This window comes from Haliaeetus albicilla, chromosome 26 (genome assembly GCF_947461875.1).
Source record: "Haliaeetus albicilla chromosome 26, bHalAlb1.1, whole genome shotgun sequence".
Lineage (NCBI taxonomy): Eukaryota > Metazoa > Chordata > Aves > Accipitriformes > Accipitridae > Haliaeetus > Haliaeetus albicilla.
Window position 1 is genome coordinate 17,424,287 of NC_091508.1, and position 18,067 is coordinate 17,442,353.

General features: G+C 41.7%; 1 protein-coding gene across 4 annotated transcripts in view; it reads left to right on the forward strand.

Annotated features, from left to right (window-relative positions):
* NUP214 (nucleoporin 214) overlaps positions 1-18,067 on the forward strand; it is a 45,413-nt gene that overhangs the window by 15,874 nt on the left and 11,472 nt on the right. For 2 of the 4 annotated variants that reach the window (XM_069770679.1, XM_069770681.1), the window contains exons 18-30: positions 964-1,067; positions 1,638-1,820; positions 2,307-2,392; positions 2,489-2,572; positions 2,916-3,161; positions 3,908-4,069; positions 5,039-5,147; positions 8,490-8,565; positions 9,256-9,364; positions 10,566-10,671; positions 12,740-12,813; positions 14,628-16,391; positions 17,920-17,993. In XM_069770679.1, the coding sequence (XP_069626780.1) occupies positions 964-1,067; positions 1,638-1,820; positions 2,307-2,392; positions 2,489-2,572; positions 2,916-3,161; positions 3,908-4,069; positions 5,039-5,147; positions 8,490-8,565; positions 9,256-9,364; positions 10,566-10,671; positions 12,740-12,813; positions 14,628-16,391; positions 17,920-17,993 (3,177 nt within the window). The remainder of the gene's footprint in view (positions 1-963; positions 1,068-1,637; positions 1,821-2,306; positions 2,393-2,488; positions 2,573-2,915; positions 3,162-3,907; positions 4,070-5,038; positions 5,148-8,489; positions 8,566-9,255; positions 9,365-10,565; positions 10,672-12,739; positions 12,814-14,627; positions 16,392-17,919; positions 17,994-18,067) is intronic. The other 2 variants (XM_069770680.1, XM_069770682.1) reach the window with 1 other exon arrangement.

An 18,067-nucleotide genomic window follows, 5' to 3' on the forward strand; every position in this document is an offset into this window, starting at 1 on the left:
AATGCTCATAGTTGCTGGAGAGAGGAAACCTGTGCTTGGTAGTGTGTAACACAAAGCCCACAGTAGGACTGGGGTTTGGTTTCTGGTTGGGTACGTCATGTTGGAATTTCATACTGTATCTTGAAAACGGTTGCAGTGGAATTTTTCCCAAGCTGTGCTACTTGGCTGCTTCATCATTGTATTTAAGTGAGCATTCTGTTGAGATGAACTGAAACCGACTGCAGTTTCCATTTCCATTTTACGAGATCGGAGTTCAAGACATGTTCATGCCATGACAGGCTGGAGGGATGACAACAGTGAGACTGAACGCTGGGTTTGTTTAGGGAGCAGGGCTTGTAGCCAGAGATCTCTGGCTTAGTTGTGCCAGTTGTGCAACTATGTGGTCGTGGATAAGTCACTTTACTCTCTCTGTGCTTTTTTTTTTTTTTTCTTTCCTACCTATAAAAATCAAGTTAATTCCTTGCCTTAATGTGGGAGTTGTGAGTATTTGTGAATGCATTCATGAATCATAGTCTGTGAACGCTGGTATCCTAGAGCCATGTGAATAGCCTGCAAAGCTTTGATCACCTATAATTGTTAGAAGTTTCAACATTGTAAAATGGGAACAAATGACTCATGTTCTGGAAATAAGATTTGAAATAAGGTTTGTTTTGTATAATGCCTGATGTTTGTAAAAACTCTTTCTGTAAAGACCTGGCAATGTTTTGCAAACATTATAGAAAGTATTATTTCTAGTTGAGAGCTGGGATAAAATGTCCAAGCCAAGCCCTGTGGGTACCCGTTGATTGATAAGTAGATTTTCAGTATGTTGGGGGTTCTGTTGTGCTGATAAAACTTTCCAGGCAGAAATATGGGGAAGTGCCGTATGGCTTGGACTGAATGAGCCCAAAGGGTCTTCAGCTTCTCCAAATGAAACTGAGATTTCTGAAGTGAATTAAAAGCTGACTTTATTTTGCATGGTAGGAAATTCGACGCTTGCACCAGTATGTGAAGTTTGCTGTTCAGGATGTGAATGATGTTCTGGATTTGGAGTGGGATCGGCACCTGGAACAGAAGAGAAAGCAGAAGTAAGTAACTGAAATTGGAATACAGAACAACTGTAAGTAACATGTCAGTGAATCAGGCATTAGTCTCTAATCAACAGATAAAAGCCTTTTTCTATTTAACAGTATGATAATTTTCAAGGGGTCTAGGAATAAAGCTTGACTAAGACACCTAATGGGAGCTGTAGGCTCAGACTCTTTGGCTTCGTACATGTTACAGGCTTGCTGCATCTCTGTGTACAGGGTAAATAGTGCTTATAGGAAAAAAACCTATAAAATAAGCTTTGTAGAAACCAAATGCATCCATTGGTGGTAGCTAATAAATGGAGCATCTATTCTAGTAAATAAAGCATCTTGAATAAATAAATAAAGCATCTTGAAGTAAATGAGCTAAATGAATAAACTTGCAGCATATCCAAAGGAGAAATATGCATTTGAGGTGAACTGAACTGCTTTGGTGTTCAAACCAAACCATGTTTGACCTCATGGTGTTTAAGTAGCTAGAATCACTAAACTACTTTGTGTATGCATGCCTGCTTGTGCCCAGATACGTAGAATGGTCCTTACCCCTGCCTCTTGATCTGATGTCTTAAGGCGTCTGATAGTTCCCGAGCGAGAGACTTTGTTTAACACCCTGGCTAATAACCGGGAAATAATCAATCAGCAGAGGAAGAGACTAAATCAGCTTGTGAACAGCCTGCAGCAGCTCCGACTGTATAATCAGACATCTCAGTGGAGTGTTCCCAGTGATACATCTTCTCTTAGCAGTGCTCAAAGGTATGTGAAACATGAGTTCCTGAGTGGTGTTGACACTCCTTTACTCTTGTCCCCAGTAATGTGCAAGGGTGCATCCTCCAAAGAATGATGTTTTGTGGATGTGGTATGGGAGGACAGGAAGTCCTAAAAATGATACTAAACTATGCCCAGGTACTACAGAAGCTCATTGGTTACATTCTGTGGCACGCTGTTCAATGATTCTCAGAAGTTTCCCCTAAAAGCTACATTTTTATAGTAAACAGGATAATAGAGCCTCGAGGCTGAGGTACTGCTGGTTGCCTGAATTCAGGGGAAGAAGTGAATGGCTCTTAGAGTTTCCAAAATAATTCAAGATGCATGTGTTTTAAATAGGACAGTATCTAGAGGAGTCAATTGTTCTTCCAGATGAGCCAATGGTTCTAGTGGTTCCTTTGGCCCCCTTTTGTTCCTGATTTGGTTGGTTTCTTTCTGCTGATCATGTTTTTTCATTGTTCTGCCTTGTCCCAGTTTTGACAGTGACCTTGAAAGTCTGCGCAATGCCTTGATGAAAACTACCTTGGAATCACATGCCAAGCCTCTGCCTAAAGTACCTGGTAATTTATTCTTTCTTCCTGACATTCACACCATAAATGTGAATTACTTTTTTTTTTTTTTTTATTGTAAAGTAATAACTGTCTTCGGTTTTCCAGCTAAATTATCCCCCGTGAAACAGGCACAGTTGAGGAATTTCCTAGCAAAGAGGAAAACTCCACCAATTCGGTCTACAGCTCCAGGTAAAATTTTAGTTACTGTAGAAGTCTGAAATGCTTTCCAGGAGGATGACTTACCTGCTGTGGGAATCAGTCCTGAAGTTACCTTTTGGCTTCTCACATCTCAACCCCTACTTCTCATTTCCTGTTTCCTCATTGCTCTCAATAAGAATTTTCCTCAGTTACCATCTTGTTGAAGGCTGCCTTTCCTGGCAGTTAAGAAGTCAAATCCTGTCAATGCAGGATTAAAACAAGCTAGTAGAAGAGCATCCTAAAATAGGGTGTCTCTGTCTTGTCTGTTAGGCTGGATGGTTCCCTCAACTTAATATGCACATGTCATTTTTTTTTTTTTTTTCTGATATTGCAGCAAGTTTGTCCCGATCTGCTTTCTTGTCCACAAGATACTATGAAGATTTGGATGAAGTCAGTTCAACATCCTCAGTTTCCCAGTCGCTGGAGAATGATGATTCACAGGCAGTGGACCAGGAAGAAGAGGCTGCTCCAGTCCAAGTCCCTCGTCATGCTCCTGTGGTCCGTACTCCCTCTATCCAGCCTGGTTTGATGGCTCAGTCTCCGTCCTTTGGGAAGCAGCACCTGTCCCTGGGTGCTTTGCGTGAGTTGTTTTTTTTTTGCAATGTATCTCCTATTCTGCATATGTTCTTGTTGGTATCTTTAACTACTGTATCCATTGCCAGTGCTTCACGTCTTGGAGAAATGAGATTGCAGCATGGTGATTTACATTGCCTAGTTTCCAGAAGCGGTTAGCGGAGTGGCGTTGTAACCTCATGAACTGGAGCTAAAAGCACTAAAATATCTTGACTCACTGACTGTTTTTTTGATGGCCTGTTTCTTTCAGATAGTATTGTCCATAGGTAGCATTGTCTTCCTTCAGTAATTTTCCTTAAGTATATGCCATTATTTCTTAAAATAATGCCCAAAGACCAGGAAACTGAAGTACTACTGCATTTGGTTGGTGTGGCCAAGGTTAGGAGTTCTGAGCCCACTGAGTCACAGTAAGAACTATGTTTGCATACATTCAGTTTTCCTTGTGTGAGAGAGGTTATTTTATCTCTGTAGCCAGCGAGAAAAATAAGGTGTCAGCAGAAGTGTCTGTAAGAGCAAACTGAAAGTCATCTAATGCATTGAAATGACAGCTATTGGGACTTACTTGCTAAATTCATTGGGATATACAGAAACTGCCAGGGACCGATTGTGTGGATTGTTTAAAAGGCCTGCACATCAGTCTTGTCAGAAGGAAGCTGTGTACTTAGAGGAACTATAGTTCAGCAAAGGCTTTCAAGTCTCCATGATTTGTAGAGATATAGTGAAGTGTAATGTTTTTGTTCATTTGTTTTTCAGTGCCTACGTCTTCAAACAGAATCATACCACAAGGGGCAGACAGTACAATGCTTGCAACAAAGACTGTGAAACATGGGGCCCCTGCTCCCACTGTCACTGTTCCAGCACCACAAGCAGCTGCTGCTGCAGCTCTGCGGAGGCAGATGGCTAACCAGTCCCCAGGTAAAAGGATGGCTAATTGCCCAAGTGACCTCTGAGCAGTTGAATGTGTCTTTCACAGGAATTTAGTGCTCTCAAAGGAGAAGATAATCAAACAAAATGTGACGCAGATCTGTATTTGTTCCATCTCAGAGCTATCCCGTGTTTCTTTGTCTTCCTTCTTCCTGTAAGCTACTAGTACAAAATGCCTGAGAAACTCCCACCTCAGGTTTCTTTGTACGCCTTCTCATCTGTGCAGTGGCAGAAATGTTGATGACTCTTAGGAGATCCTGGCATGGCTATTGATCTGTGTGCAAGAAACTCTTGGAGAGCAGGGAAAGGGTGTCACTGGCCTATATTAATAACTTCACTATTAGCTATGCAATTAAAGATCTGAATTGTAAAACAATTTTAATATTGAAAAGTTAAAGGTGAACTGTTGAGTTAAGCCTTGGATCTGCTTGTAAGGTGTTGAGTTGACAGGAGAAAGGTTCCCCAATTTAAGCTTTCCTTGTTTGGTTTTAGGCATTTCTTGGTGCTTCCCCAGTACTGCAGCATCAGTGCAGAAAAGAAACAAAATTCCATTACTGGTAGAGGAATTGGATTAGTTTATTTTCTTTGCCCAAAGAGAGCATAAATGCAGAAAGTGGGCTAGTGACATGAATTCTGGCAGAGGCTAGGGTGTAAATACACAGGTCATTTCTGTCAACCTAAGATGTTACAATGTAGGTAGGGGAAAGTTTGTAAGAATAATTAGATTTGGTCAGCCAGCAACGAAAAATGTACCAACTATATAGAAAGCTGTCCGTTGCTTTGGTGTCCTTACTGAAGGCTGAGATACCAAATGTTTTGGGCCAGTTACACCACATACCTTTTAGGAACTTGGATGGATTTCTTCTGGAGATACTCATAGGCACCATATTGAATTAAATGCTTAATATGGAGATAATTTTTACTTCTTCCCCCCCCCCCCCTTTTTTTTTTTCCTTAAAGCTGTAAGTACCTCCTTGACTGAATCAACTCTGAAAAACGTTCCTCAGGTGGTGAATGTGCGAGAACTCAAGACTGGTTCATTGACTCCAGCTGTCTCTGCGGTAATAGGGTGAGTGAGTGCTCCCTTTCTTCATGGTAGCCTTCGATAGCACTTGCAATAGAGCACATCTGCCGGTGGGGAGCAGTAGTAGTACTTTACATAGTCTTAACTATGTAAGACCTAAAGTGGATGCATTTAGCGAAGAGTATTGGGTTTGTGGAATGAAAGGAAGAAATATTTTCTTTCCAGGTCATTCAAGGATTTGCTAATGGCTTGTCCTGAACAAACAATAAGACCAGTATTAACCTCCTTCTCCATTAGCCTGTGAAATGCATTTTAGTGCATCATCTCCTTTTGGGATCCAGTGGTTTTACTGCTAATATGTACTTTGGATCTGGTATCTCTCCAGTCGCTACCTCTGTTCTGCCTCTTTCTGTGAGGGAACTGTACCCCTCTGTCGCTGAGTGTGGTCTGTGGCCTTAAGCTGTTCCTTCTACTTTGTCATCCATTACAGAGAAAACCTTCTCTGGAGTTATGCCTCTTCTGTCTGTACCCAGATTGACCTGCCGAGGGAGGGAGGGAGGGAGAACTGTGCTCTGGCTTTTCTGGAAACTTGTCTCAAATTTTTTGATACCAGAATTTTGACTGAAGGGTTGGGTGTCAGCAGGGGCTCTGTATTTGGGAAAATACAGAGCTGCAAGGCTGTCTTCCTCATGAGTAAATTATGAATGTTGTCTTCTGGTATTTAATATTGAATTTGTTAAAATTTCTCATGAGTTAGCTGTAACACTTGGCTTTCCTACTTCTCTGCCTCCTACAGACAACAGCCAGCTCAGCTCATTCCAGAGATTTCTGTCTTATCACCAGGCTCTGTCACCAGCCACAGAACTAGTCCTTTTCCCTGTCGTCATAACGACCTTGAAACTGTCTTTGCTTGAAGTTTCTGCTATTGCTTAAGACCAAGATAATGCATGGCCATTTCTGGGCTGGGGAGGCAAGGGCACTACTGAAAAGTCTGAGCAAAGTTGGGCTTACTGCATAAAGCAGGATAGACGCACCACGTACATCTGATTATAAGTCCACATGGAGTTGCAAGTGTTTTATCCATGTAACTGTGGGCTATACATGCAGCTCCTGGAACAACTTCTGTTGTTGCATCACTTCTGGTTTTCATACATGTGTGTATACTCTTCACTGTCAAAGAAAAAAGGTGAAATTCCTTTGATGCAGCTTTTCAAAAAGGGAACAGAGTCTTAGAGTGGTGGTACTCAACTGCTGACTGTGAAATTTATTTCATGATTTCTTCTGCATTTTAATTGGGAAACAGTTTGGGAGCTTTTTACTATTTTTATTTTCTCCTAAAAGTGATAAACTGAAAGGGGGAACCTCTTTCTTTTGAAAGTAAGATTTGCAAACAACTCTGCTTGAGAAATTTTGCTAAAAGCAGTGTTATGACCGGGAAGAGTTCTCCACCCTTTCTTTCATCAAAACTATGATGAGAAACGTAACCAGTACTGGCTGTACATAGCCAAGGACATGAGTGAGCGATACATATCTGAGATTTGGTTTTCACTTGAACTGTAGTTAAAGACCTGTCTTTCTTTCAAGTAGTTTTAGACTTGCAGTATTGATTGATCTCTCTAACTTGTAGAGCACCAGCTAGCTTGATATCTTGAAGGCTTTTTACAGTCTTACTTTATAGCTGACCTCATAAAAATGTAGTCTCTAAAAATTCTACCCAAATGAACCATGCCTGCCAGTCAGATTCAGCACTAAAATAAAGAGCATTCACCCAGCAAAGTTAATTCATCAGTTTTTGCTACTTCAGATATCCTGGCTCTCTTTTGCCACCACAGCACACTCTTCGGGTTGTTAAGCAGTAATGATTTTTCAGTTGTTATCAGTTGTTCAATGGCCTGTGGCTAGGTGTGTTGGTGGTCCCAGTTCAGTTACTTACTTAAAGTTTTCAGTGGAAAAAAAATCCTCTTTCCACAACTGAAGTAAAAACCAGCATTTTCATAGCCTTGTTGGAGAAGTGGTGGGTGAAGTAATCTTGAGACTTTTCTGGGGAAAAGGTCCCACCCTATCATGAATTTCACAGATCTTCTGTTGTTTTCTTCTTTGTTCAGGCTTCATATGAACTTGAAATTTACAGCTGCACCTTCCCAACGTGGACTAATCTAAAGTGCTAATCTGAAGTTCTCCTTGTTTGCTTTACTTTTGCTCTGGGCAGAGGGCAAATCCAGGCCATGCAATGTAGAGAGAGAGTGCTCATTGCTGGAAGGAAGGACTTACTAGTAATGTAAAGCTGATTAAGGCACAAAACCCTATCCAAGACCAAATAGTTACGCAAAATTACTGTTTCATGCATGTGTCCCCTTCCTTTGGAATATAGTAGGAAATTTCTGTGAATTGGCCTGTAGCTGACCAAATAGTAAATGCAGTTTGGGAGTCCTCGTGCTTTAGGAGATATACACGTTTTGATGCCCAGATTCACATACTGTCTGGGATTTGCAGCCTCAGCCGTTTCTATAGTATAGAGATTCTTTATTGCCTTAGGGAGCACCTGGCCTGAGTTAAGATGGAAAGAGCTTGCTAGGGTAAGGAAAAGCTGGCCTTTGCCACCAAGACAATGCACTCAGTGTTGAATTTAAGTTTCCAAAAGCTTCTGGTATCGGCCATTTAAGCTGCTGAACTTGGTGAGCCACAGGCTTGAGATGCTAAAACTGAAAACTGGACGGCTGTTCCCAAGTTACGGTGATTTGGTGTGTTAATGGCCCACAGCATGTAGGTAGGATGCTTCACCCCAGAAGTAGCTGCCATTCTGCAGTAATTGTCTGTGGGCTCTGATGTACAATTTATTTCATGGTCAAAATTCCCAAACCTATAATGTAGAATATAGGTTAATTTTATCACAGTTCTTGCCATAACTTCATTGATGTTTATACTACACTTCAAAGATGTGAAGTGCTTCTCCCCACCACCCCCAGCTTTGTTTCCTTGCTCAGCATTTCTGAGAGTTGCATGTACTCATCTGGGTTCCACACTATAAAGGAGGCTTCTTAAATTTGTTATCCACTAGGCATAAAATTGTAATCCCCTTACCTGCTGATTTTTCATCAGCTCCCTGTAAAATAGAAAGGCCTGACTCTCTTCAGAGACAAGAGTGTGTGAAGAAGACTTGATCATTTAAGTCTAGAGCTTTAAACACATTTGCAGACTGCCTTTGTTAAATGCAGCTGATTCATTTAAGAGGTTTATTCCCTAATCAGATTTGTTCATTTGGAGTTGTGTGTGGAATCTTTAACAGCAGCGGTTGTTCAAGACTTCGGGAAGCTGTGCTTTTTTAGAGGCATGGAAGTCCTCTTTTAGACTAATCATTCACTTAACATATTAATTTTTCTTTTTAAGATCATCTGTACCTCACTCTGCAGCCCAGGCAGTCCACCAAGTTTTGGCAACTGTTGCTACAAATCAAGCTAAACAGGTATCTTGATATAGAACCCTTTCCCTGTGGAATACTGTACCTGGGCATGCTCAGCACACTTTGGGGGTTTAATTGTTGGTGAACAGGTCATCTAAAAATCTCTTTTCACAGCTTGCCCTGCATTCTTGGCAAACCATGTATTTACCTGTGACCTCAACAGTGTGATGTGAGGCATATCTTTTATTATGTCTTGCCATTTCTCTCTTTTGAAGACTTGCAGCTTTCTAATGGCCACAGCCTTGCAGCAGCGAGGGTTGCAACTAACAACAAAGGAAACTGTATTAGGTAGCAATAGCTAAATTTCACAAAAAAAACCCAAAAAACTGCTAGGCAATCAAGGGAAAGAGTAGTTTACCTATCCTGTTATTCTACTGAAAACATTTCTTATTGGTTGACAAGCTGCTAGGTTTTATGTCCACACATCAAAAAACCATGCAGCAGTCTTTGTCCCCTGGCATCATTGAGCTGTTGCCCACGGAGGCTACCTGGTCCCTGCAAGAGACTTCTTGAAAAAGATGAGTATTGACCCTGTATTTAAACGTCAAGACATAACAGGTCCTAAGTGCTTCAACCACCTCCCTCTAGTTTGTTCTTAAGTCATTGCATGACTCTTGTAAGACCAGACCAATGTTAGAAGGACCTTTGTTAATGGACAGACTGCACTGACCTGAAGTGGTATTGTGTTTTTAGACTCCTCTAACAAGCTCACTTAAGGGACAGACTCCACCTTCCTCTGTGTGTGCACCCTGTCCTATGGCATCTACAGCTGGTCCAACATCATCTGGCAACAAAATCTCAGGTAAGTTGTCTTTAGTGGATGGAAATAAGGCCTGGATGTCTCTTGCCACCTGTCAGGGTGCACAATCCAGGCAATGAAGACACTGAGGAAAAAAGATTTGCCTCCACTGAGAGGCTGCTGTGCCAATCTTGAGGGAGACAATTTGAAAAACCAAGGTACAGAGGAGCAGGAGGGTGGTTTGTGTGTGTTTTGTCTCTGTGCCTGCATCTAGAATTCAATGATACAATTCCTTGTTCAGAGTGGACTCGGAATGTGTAACCCTTATCGAGAAACGTTGAAAGCATATTTACCAAAGGCTACTGTGGTTTGACAGCAAATCAAAAGCAGCCATCTTTGCTGTTTTGTTTTTTAAACATGAAAATCATGCTGTTTTTAAATATTTTAAACATGCTGGTTTGCTCTTTAAACATGCAGCACTATACAAGTACCTGAACTAGCTTGAAATGAACTAATTCAGGTACTGGGTCTGTTGAGCATTGAGCTGTATGACCAACTTCAAAGTCGGCTCAGACACTGTCATCAGTCACACACAGTTTAGAAGCTTCTAAGGAAAGGAATGCTCAGTTTACATCATTCAGTGCAAATGGGGGAAGAGGAAACACTGAGGGAAAGAAGGAATTGATTTTTAATGTATATTAGATAATAATGCTTGCATTGGACATGCTTTTATAAGCCTCTTGCATAAATGTCTGAAATCCATCTCTGTTGGTCTTCTGCCTTTAATCCATGGATGTAGGTTGCCTCTTAGCCAGGGGTAAGAAGCAGTAAAAATAGCTAGGAATTTTATTTGACTTGGCAAACGCTTCTTAAATTTTGATTTATTGAAAATGTTAGCTCCTGAATTTGATAGCACTTTCTTTTTATTTGAAACGTATTTTGATATGTTGATGAGAGATTTTACCAAGGATTTCTTGATTTTATTGTTTAACTTTTATTGTCAAGATGATGACACCTGTCTTTGCTCTAATCTGATATATGTTATTGCCTTAAATCTTTGAAATAATTCATGCGTTCTCTGATATTGTAGCAGTAGCAGGAATGTTTCTGTGTACAAATATCAGACCTGGTATAAGTGGCAAAAAAGCTTTGTTTCCAATTGATAAAATTACAGACTGCCTCTGCAAACTACTTCCTTTTCTCATAGTTGGATGACAAGGTGCTTTTTTTTCTTTTTTGTAATGCTTGTTCTTGTAACTTACAGGACAAGGGACGGTAAAAACAGTTACAGCTGTGACTTCTTCTACAGTGACATCAGTACAAGCAACAACTGCACAGCTTAACAAAGCATTCTCGTTTTCTTCTGTGGGGTCTGTATGAATGTTAAGATTTCTTTGTATTTGATGTTAAATAGGAATATTGGCTGTTACAGCAAGTGTTACCTACAAGCTGCGTAATACTGTAAAATGGCACCTGCAAATGTTATATTGGGAGGGCAGGGGCTACACCAGAGTTCTCTGGAAGACCTTCTTGTTTGTGGAAGCCTACCTGAGTGAGGTCTGAAGGTCTGTGAGAATTTGACACAATATCGTGTCGCTTTGAGATTTTTTCAGTCTGTAACTAATCAAGAGTAAATAATGACTGGGTTTCTTGTCAGGCTTATCTATAATGGACTAGTGAACAAATCATACACTGTGTGTACCGGTATTTCTCATCATCAGGTGATGATTTGAGATTAGAGCAATATGACTGTGGTTAAAGCACCCACTCATGGTCTGATGCACTGGGTTCAGTGACTGTCTTTGAGTGCACGTCTCCACTTCTCATGGAGTCGGAGAACAACATTTATGCTGTATCTTGTATGTTGGGGTTAAGGAAGAGGAAGATGAGGCAGTCCATAGCTAGTTTTAAACCTTGTTCTTTATTTAGTGAAAAAAGAGCAGTAGCGGGAAAATCATCCCTAGCAAGTTGTGCAAGAGGTCGAACGCTGGAAGCTTCTGCTCTCAGAGAAGAACAACAAACCTGAACATGGTCATATTAACACTTGTCACCTCTGAAGATGGATTCCAAAGAGAATGACGTTGGGTTTTCTAACCTGGGCATACATATGGGTTTCAAATGCTGGCAGAGGTTTGAGAGACAGAAGTGCTGGAATTCCCAATTAGCACTTGAAATTTGTGCTGATGGTCAATCTTGCTGAATTACTTATTTATTTTAGTACAACAGAACAAATTCCATGTTTTGGCTTGAAAAACAGTCTGTTCATGAAGGTGGCTAGAGAGTCCTCATGCCATCTAGTGATTTCTGTTATAACAATAACAGTAACACAAAGCAAGGCACATGTTATGAACATATAGTTATTCTGAAATCTCTGTTATGGAGTGTTTTTTCAGATATGAAGAAAATACTACTTTGATCATGTCATATGTTTGGGGAGAGGGGTGACTCCTTGGAAATGACTGTTTGAAATTCTGCGTGTTTACCTATCTAATACTCAAGTGAATTTCTCTTTATGAAGTGGGTAACATTAAGTATTTCAGAACACGCATATTTTCAAATGGCTGGTTTCTTTCAGTCTTAACCATTTCTCTGCAAGTTTGTCAAGTGGATGTTACCTAAATGCCTTGCTGTGCTCTTCAAAGGGCTGAACTAGTCCTTTTGAGAGATGGAGATTCAGATTCAAAAAGCAAACAAACCCTGCCTTTATCCCAGGCTGCAGTGCCTCGGTCTGTAAACCATATGCTCAATACAGTGCAGTTGTCAGTGATGTCTTAGTTACGCAGCCTGACTTCTATATTAGCAGCTGGTTTTTGAGAATTGGAGAAAGCTTAAAAAGCCTTAGGGAATGAAGGTCTCTGGAGGACCGCAGTGCTCATTATGAAAGATCACAGTATTTTTGCAAGACAGAATATTTTTAGTGTGAAATAGTCACGGAAACTTAATTTCTGTCTTGCTATGAGTGATCTCCTTTTTGATGGGTGGTAGTATCCAGTTATTCCCTTTTGTACATGCACTGTATCTTACCTTTTAGCTCTTTTAAATAAACTGTAGTCTCCACTGTGGCTTCTGCTCTTTCTAGTCTCCCAAAAGCTATCAGGATTTGGTGCACGGTGTTCACCTGCTGAGCTGAATGGGGAAGAAACATACAGCAGAAAGGAGAGAATATGGGAGGATGAGGAGTGGTCAGAAGAACTTTGAACTCTGACTCTCTTTAACCCTCTAGAAACCTTGTCAGAGGGAAAACAAATGGAGCCCAGTCTGCGTGCATACTTCTCCCTGCCTGTTTAGTTGTTGGAGAAACTGTTCTTGTGCCTGTGTGCCTGACTTTGTGCAAGTCTGTACTGGAAATCTGAGTCTCAAAGCTGTGTTAATCATGGGGTGGAAATTTCAACACTTTGAGCTAAGTGTATTCTTTCCCTTTCTGCTCTTTCCTCCTAGGTCTGGATTTAATTTTGGTGTTGTCACATCAGCTGCTTCATCACCGACGCTGCCCAGCCTTGCTTCCTCGCAAGGTTAGTTTGGAAGAGTGTGCAAACAACACCTCTTCCCTGCTAAGAGAATGCTTACTCTTCCTAATTCTTGTGGTTCTTGTTTTATGTTGCAGTTCTATTATTAAAATTGCAGTAGCTGCAATAACTTTATATACGTATGCTGGATTATGCCCTGTAATGCAGAGAAATCTAGGCCACCTGCCTTTTGATTAAGAGTAAGCAAAATATTTGCTGCCAAGAACATCTAGGAGGTACTAGTTTATGAAAAGGGTAACATCCCTAGTCATTTCCTCTGCTGTCTTTAATCTGTAGATTTAAAGTTGCCGAGGTGGTCTGACACAGAAAGCTGTCATTAAGTGGAAGGAGCATTTAGTAATGGGAGTGGAATGCTTGGGATGGCTTTGTCTGGCTTCTAAAACTGAGTTGGTGATATATAGGCCGCCTTTCTGTTTCGTAGGTAGACCATATTTGCCCAGTCTGGAAAAAGGGGACTGATACATCTGTTTTATAATATTCTTGAAGCTTTCTGCCTCTAATTTCAGTCTTGCAAAAGAGATTGTATGGTCAAAATCTCACTTCCAATGTTACTGGTTGCTCTAATAAAGGATACCACCTTTTCTTACAAATCTTGGCTTGCTTATACCCTTAGACCATCACAGCCACAGCAACGCTACTAATACTCTGTTGACGTTAAGCAGAGAGAACTAACTTGGCTTAAAACTTGAAGATTCAGTTAGCTTAGGTAAATAACACTGATTAAAGGAGGAGTGGGAGGTGCAGGAGACAGACTTGTAAACAACAGCGTTGTGTGAGGGCAGTTACTTCACGCTGCTCCAGGAAATGGTAGGAGCACCTTTGCCTCTGTTAGCTGGTGATGGAAGAAGAACAGAAGGAAATTTAGTGCCTCGGGAGGAAACAAATGCTACATTATTCAGTGTCAGTTACTAATATACTTAAATATACTTAATATAGGGTAAAACACAAGGATAATACCAGCTGTGCTAAGAAGCTTTTGCTCTTTGTTATTTGATCTCCGTGCAGATTTCCTGTACCTTGTCCAAATCAACCCATAGTCCAAACACCAATGCAATGTCTTCAAGTCAAGATTTGTGTGTGGTGCTCAGAAACAAAATGACAATACATCAGATAAAACTAGTCCAGTCTCCCTTAAAACTTCAGCAGTTTCACACTGCTGGACAGCAGTATATCTTATAAGTGGAGGTGCTTTGGCAATTACATTTGAGAGCTTTTCTCTAGTCTTTCAAAGCTGAAAACAGGCTGTCTAGAAACTGGTCAGTGGTCTATAAATAGTTGAATTTGTAAAGAAAGATTTGATTCTGTAGAAGACTTTTCAAGTGCCAGAAAGTGTTTGTATGACCCAAACTCTGTTCTGAGCCATTGGTTTAAACAGAGTTCTTTGGTGAATGTCAGGAATTGTTTAGCTGAACCAAGTAAGAAGGGGTGAAAATGGTGTTAACAGCAAATGGTCTGTACTAACCAGGTCTTTTATGTTTTTATCAAACTGTTAAAAAAGAGATAGGAGCCAAAGGCTGAAGTTGTCTGTACTCAAAGAGAAGGATGGTTAAGTGGAGGCTATGACATGAAAGTAACAGTGTTTGTCACTGCAACCCTGTCCATAAAGGCTTCAGATGTCACTGTTGTCTCCTGAATGCACATGGAAGTGGCATTTACCTGATGGTCAGAGGCTTTATAGTTTGAGGCAAGAGCACTATCTAACAATCTGTGAAGCACTAACGCATGCAATTTTGTAAGAATGATAAATGAGCTTTGCATACCATAACTCAATTTATAACTTCTGTCTCTCTCACTGACAGCCCCTGCTAAAGAGTCCACCCAGACCGATTCATTTTCGCTTGCTGGGGGTTCCAAATTTGGAGTAGTCCCCGAGAGCTCGTTTGCTTTTGGATCCCTGAAGCCAGCAAGTGCTCCAGGAGCCTTAGTAGGAAATAGCTCCTCAGCAGATGGCACCCAGTCAAACAAACCTGCTGTAACAACATCTGCTCCCTCCACAGCCTCTGGCAAGTTGGATATCCCTCCATCTAAACCAGGAGATCACTTGTTTCAGGGCAATCTAGCTGGGGAAACACTTGGGAGTTTCTCAGGACTACGGGTTGGTCAGGTAGATGATAATGCCAAGACCACCACTAAAACACCATCTACCAGTGTTGCAGGAGCACAGTCAACTAAAGTATCTACAATACCTTCTGGGTTTACTTTTGGTGCTCCTCTGTCATTAGGAAAAGCTGGAGAAGCTGCTTCAACGGCAGTCACGTCAGCTAGCACGGCATCCCCGTCCATCAGTACCAGTGCCACAGGCAGTCTCTTTGGCAATGTCCAGATAACCAACACAGGGTCTTCTGGGGTATTTAATCTTGGAGGCTCTAGTGGCAACAAACCCACCTTTTCATTTGGTATTCAGCAAGCAAACAGTATGAGCACATCCACCTCTACCCCTTCTACTCTCACTGCTTCAACGTCCCTCTCATTTGGAAATTTCTTGAGTTCATCACAAACTGCTGTCCCTGCTGCAACTTCTAATAAGGGTGCAGGGGATGCCAAATTACCGTCTGTGTCAGAAAAGCCATCTGAAAATGAAGCTGTAGCAGCTGGGCCTTCACTTCCAATGACGCAGTCACCACAACCACAGATACAGCTTTCAGAGTCCATTAAAGAACCCGCTTTACCCCAGGCCACGGCCGGGGACACCGTCTCTGGGGGCTCTGGCACCACGTCGGCAGCACATCCCCCAGATGCTGTTACTACTCCTGCCTCCACAAGTGATTTGAAGGCACCGGTGCCTCCTGCCACCTCTGCATCTGTCCCACCAGATCAGAATGTCTCAGCGACAACCTCTGCAACAAACATTGCCTCTCCTGCAGAAGCCACAAGTGCGTTGGCTGCTACCTCTGATGTTACTACATGTGTTCAAAGTCCAGCTGTGGGTGCCTCTGTGTTTGCCCCCACTTCTGCAGGCTCCTCGGTGTTCTCTCAGCCTCCAAGTTCCAGCTCTTCTGGCTCAGCATTTAGCCAGCCTGCTGGTGATGCAACTGCTGCTCCTTCCACACCACCTGTTTTTGGACAACTACCAGCAGGTACCACAGCATCCTCTCCGTTTGGGCAACTCACCACCAGTACCTTGTCCACTGCCACCGCTACCACACAGGCTGCCAGCTCAGGTTTTGCTACTTCTGCTTTCGGCACCACCACTACCGGGGGCTTTGGTCAGCCAACCTTTGGACAAGCACCAACCTTTGGGCAACCAGCAAGCAGTTCTTCAGGTGGTTTTACCTTTAGCCAGTCTGGGTTTGGGACAATGCCAACCTTTGGCCAGCCAGCGGCTTCCACAGCGGCCTCAAGCAGTGGCAGTGTTTTTGGAGCACCGGCTAGCACCAACAGCGCCAGCTCCTTTTCCTTTGGACAGCCATCTGCCAGCACTGGAGGTGGGTTGTTTGGACAAAGCAGCCCTCCAGTGTTTGGGCAGAACGCTGGCTTTGGCCAAGGGGGATCCGTCTTTGGTAGTGCTGCTGCCGTTACTACTACAACATCATCTGCTGGGTTCAGCTTCTGCCAAGCTTCAGGTAAGAACAAATTGCAGGGAGATGCGATATCCCAGCGGCGCTGTCTGGCTGAAGTACAGAGAGCAGTATATCACTGGGGAAAGTAGGACAGTTTTTAATGCCTTTTTTTTTTTCCCCCCTATGGCACTTGATGGTGGTTTTTTTGTTTGTTTGTTTGGGTTTTTTTGGTGTGGGTATTTTTTTTTCCAACTAGAAAGAATAGGAGCTGCAGTGTGTGTGAGAGGGAGGCTAACGTTGGAGACCAAAGAAGCTTTTGCTCTGCTTTGCTATTCATCAGTAGGCCTCTGAATGTAGCCTTTTCAACCCAATCTTGCATTCATTTTATACTTACAAGTCTACCTTGACTTAATTTTGAATTGTTTTGTCCTGCCTGTTGCACAATAAGTGGGTTGGATTCAGCGTAGTGTAAAAGATCTTAAACTAGTACATTGTTGTAAATTGTTACACTGAAGTGGCAAGGCAGCTCTGAGACCATAATCAAGGCAAAGAATACAGATGCAGCACTTCCTTCAGTGGGCTGCGTTAAGTATGTTCAACATTGGCTGTATAGCCAGGTATAGTACTGTGTCACAATCTGGGATGGCAAAAAAATTTTAAGCCCTCAAGGTGATGGGTTAGCAAGGAACTAACCTGTTAAATCCGCTTTTGCATTTGGAGACATCTCAAAATTAAATCTAGCAGTAACATGACCATCAGCTACCTGTCTACATAGTTAAATTGAATACTTGCACAGACCAAACCTTCTTTGTCAGTCTCCTTTTGCTTTCCACATTGCTACAATATATTGGTTTTTTCCAAAGCTTTGTCTGTACAATCTTCAGAGAGCTCCCATGGAAAAGTGAAAAGTACATAATAATAATAGAGAACTTGTATTTCCAAAGAAGACAAACTAATTAGGCTCATTTAATTAAAAATGATGGCACTGTAGGCAAACTGCTTGCTCATTTTAACTACAGTAACAGAGAATAGTTAAATTGGGGGAAGCGAACTCTGCTTGAGAAAGGTATTCTAATTATAGAAATGCAAGTTTTATTACAAAATGCACATTTAAGTGAACTGGGAAATGGAATGGGGAGTTCTTTTTTTTAATCAAAACATTTCATTATCTATAACGGGAATCTTTAGGTAACAAAGCTCAGATCCTCCCTACCCAAGGGCAATCAGAATGCTACAGTGCTTGTTCATGACTTACAGCATTATTATAGCAATGTTAACAGAAATTCAATTCCCTTATATTGTTAGCAACAGTCCCACAAGTGAAAAGACCTTTTATTTTCTGTTTGTTTTTAAGTTGGCTGAAGAGAAAAGGAGAATGACTTTCAGATAAACTTTCAACAGAATTGATTATTTGTGTGTTGGCACATACTTTAAATTTGTCCAGCCTACATACATTTGGTAACATCATTTGTATCCCTGTGTTTTGGCATGGGAGACCCGTCCTCTCCCTGTTCTGGACTAGTGTCACCTCCCTCAATTGTCTTACACCCTGGTAATTGTTCTGGTGGTTTATTTTCCTTTCTTTTCTTAGCAGGTTTTGGTTCTAGTAACACAGGTTCTGTGTTTGGGCAAGCAGCTAATACTGGAGGCACTGTCTTTGGCCAGGCAAGTATTTATTGGTTTTTGTAGAAACAAGACACTGTTATGTATAGTGGACTTGTTCAGGGTTCCCTACCTAC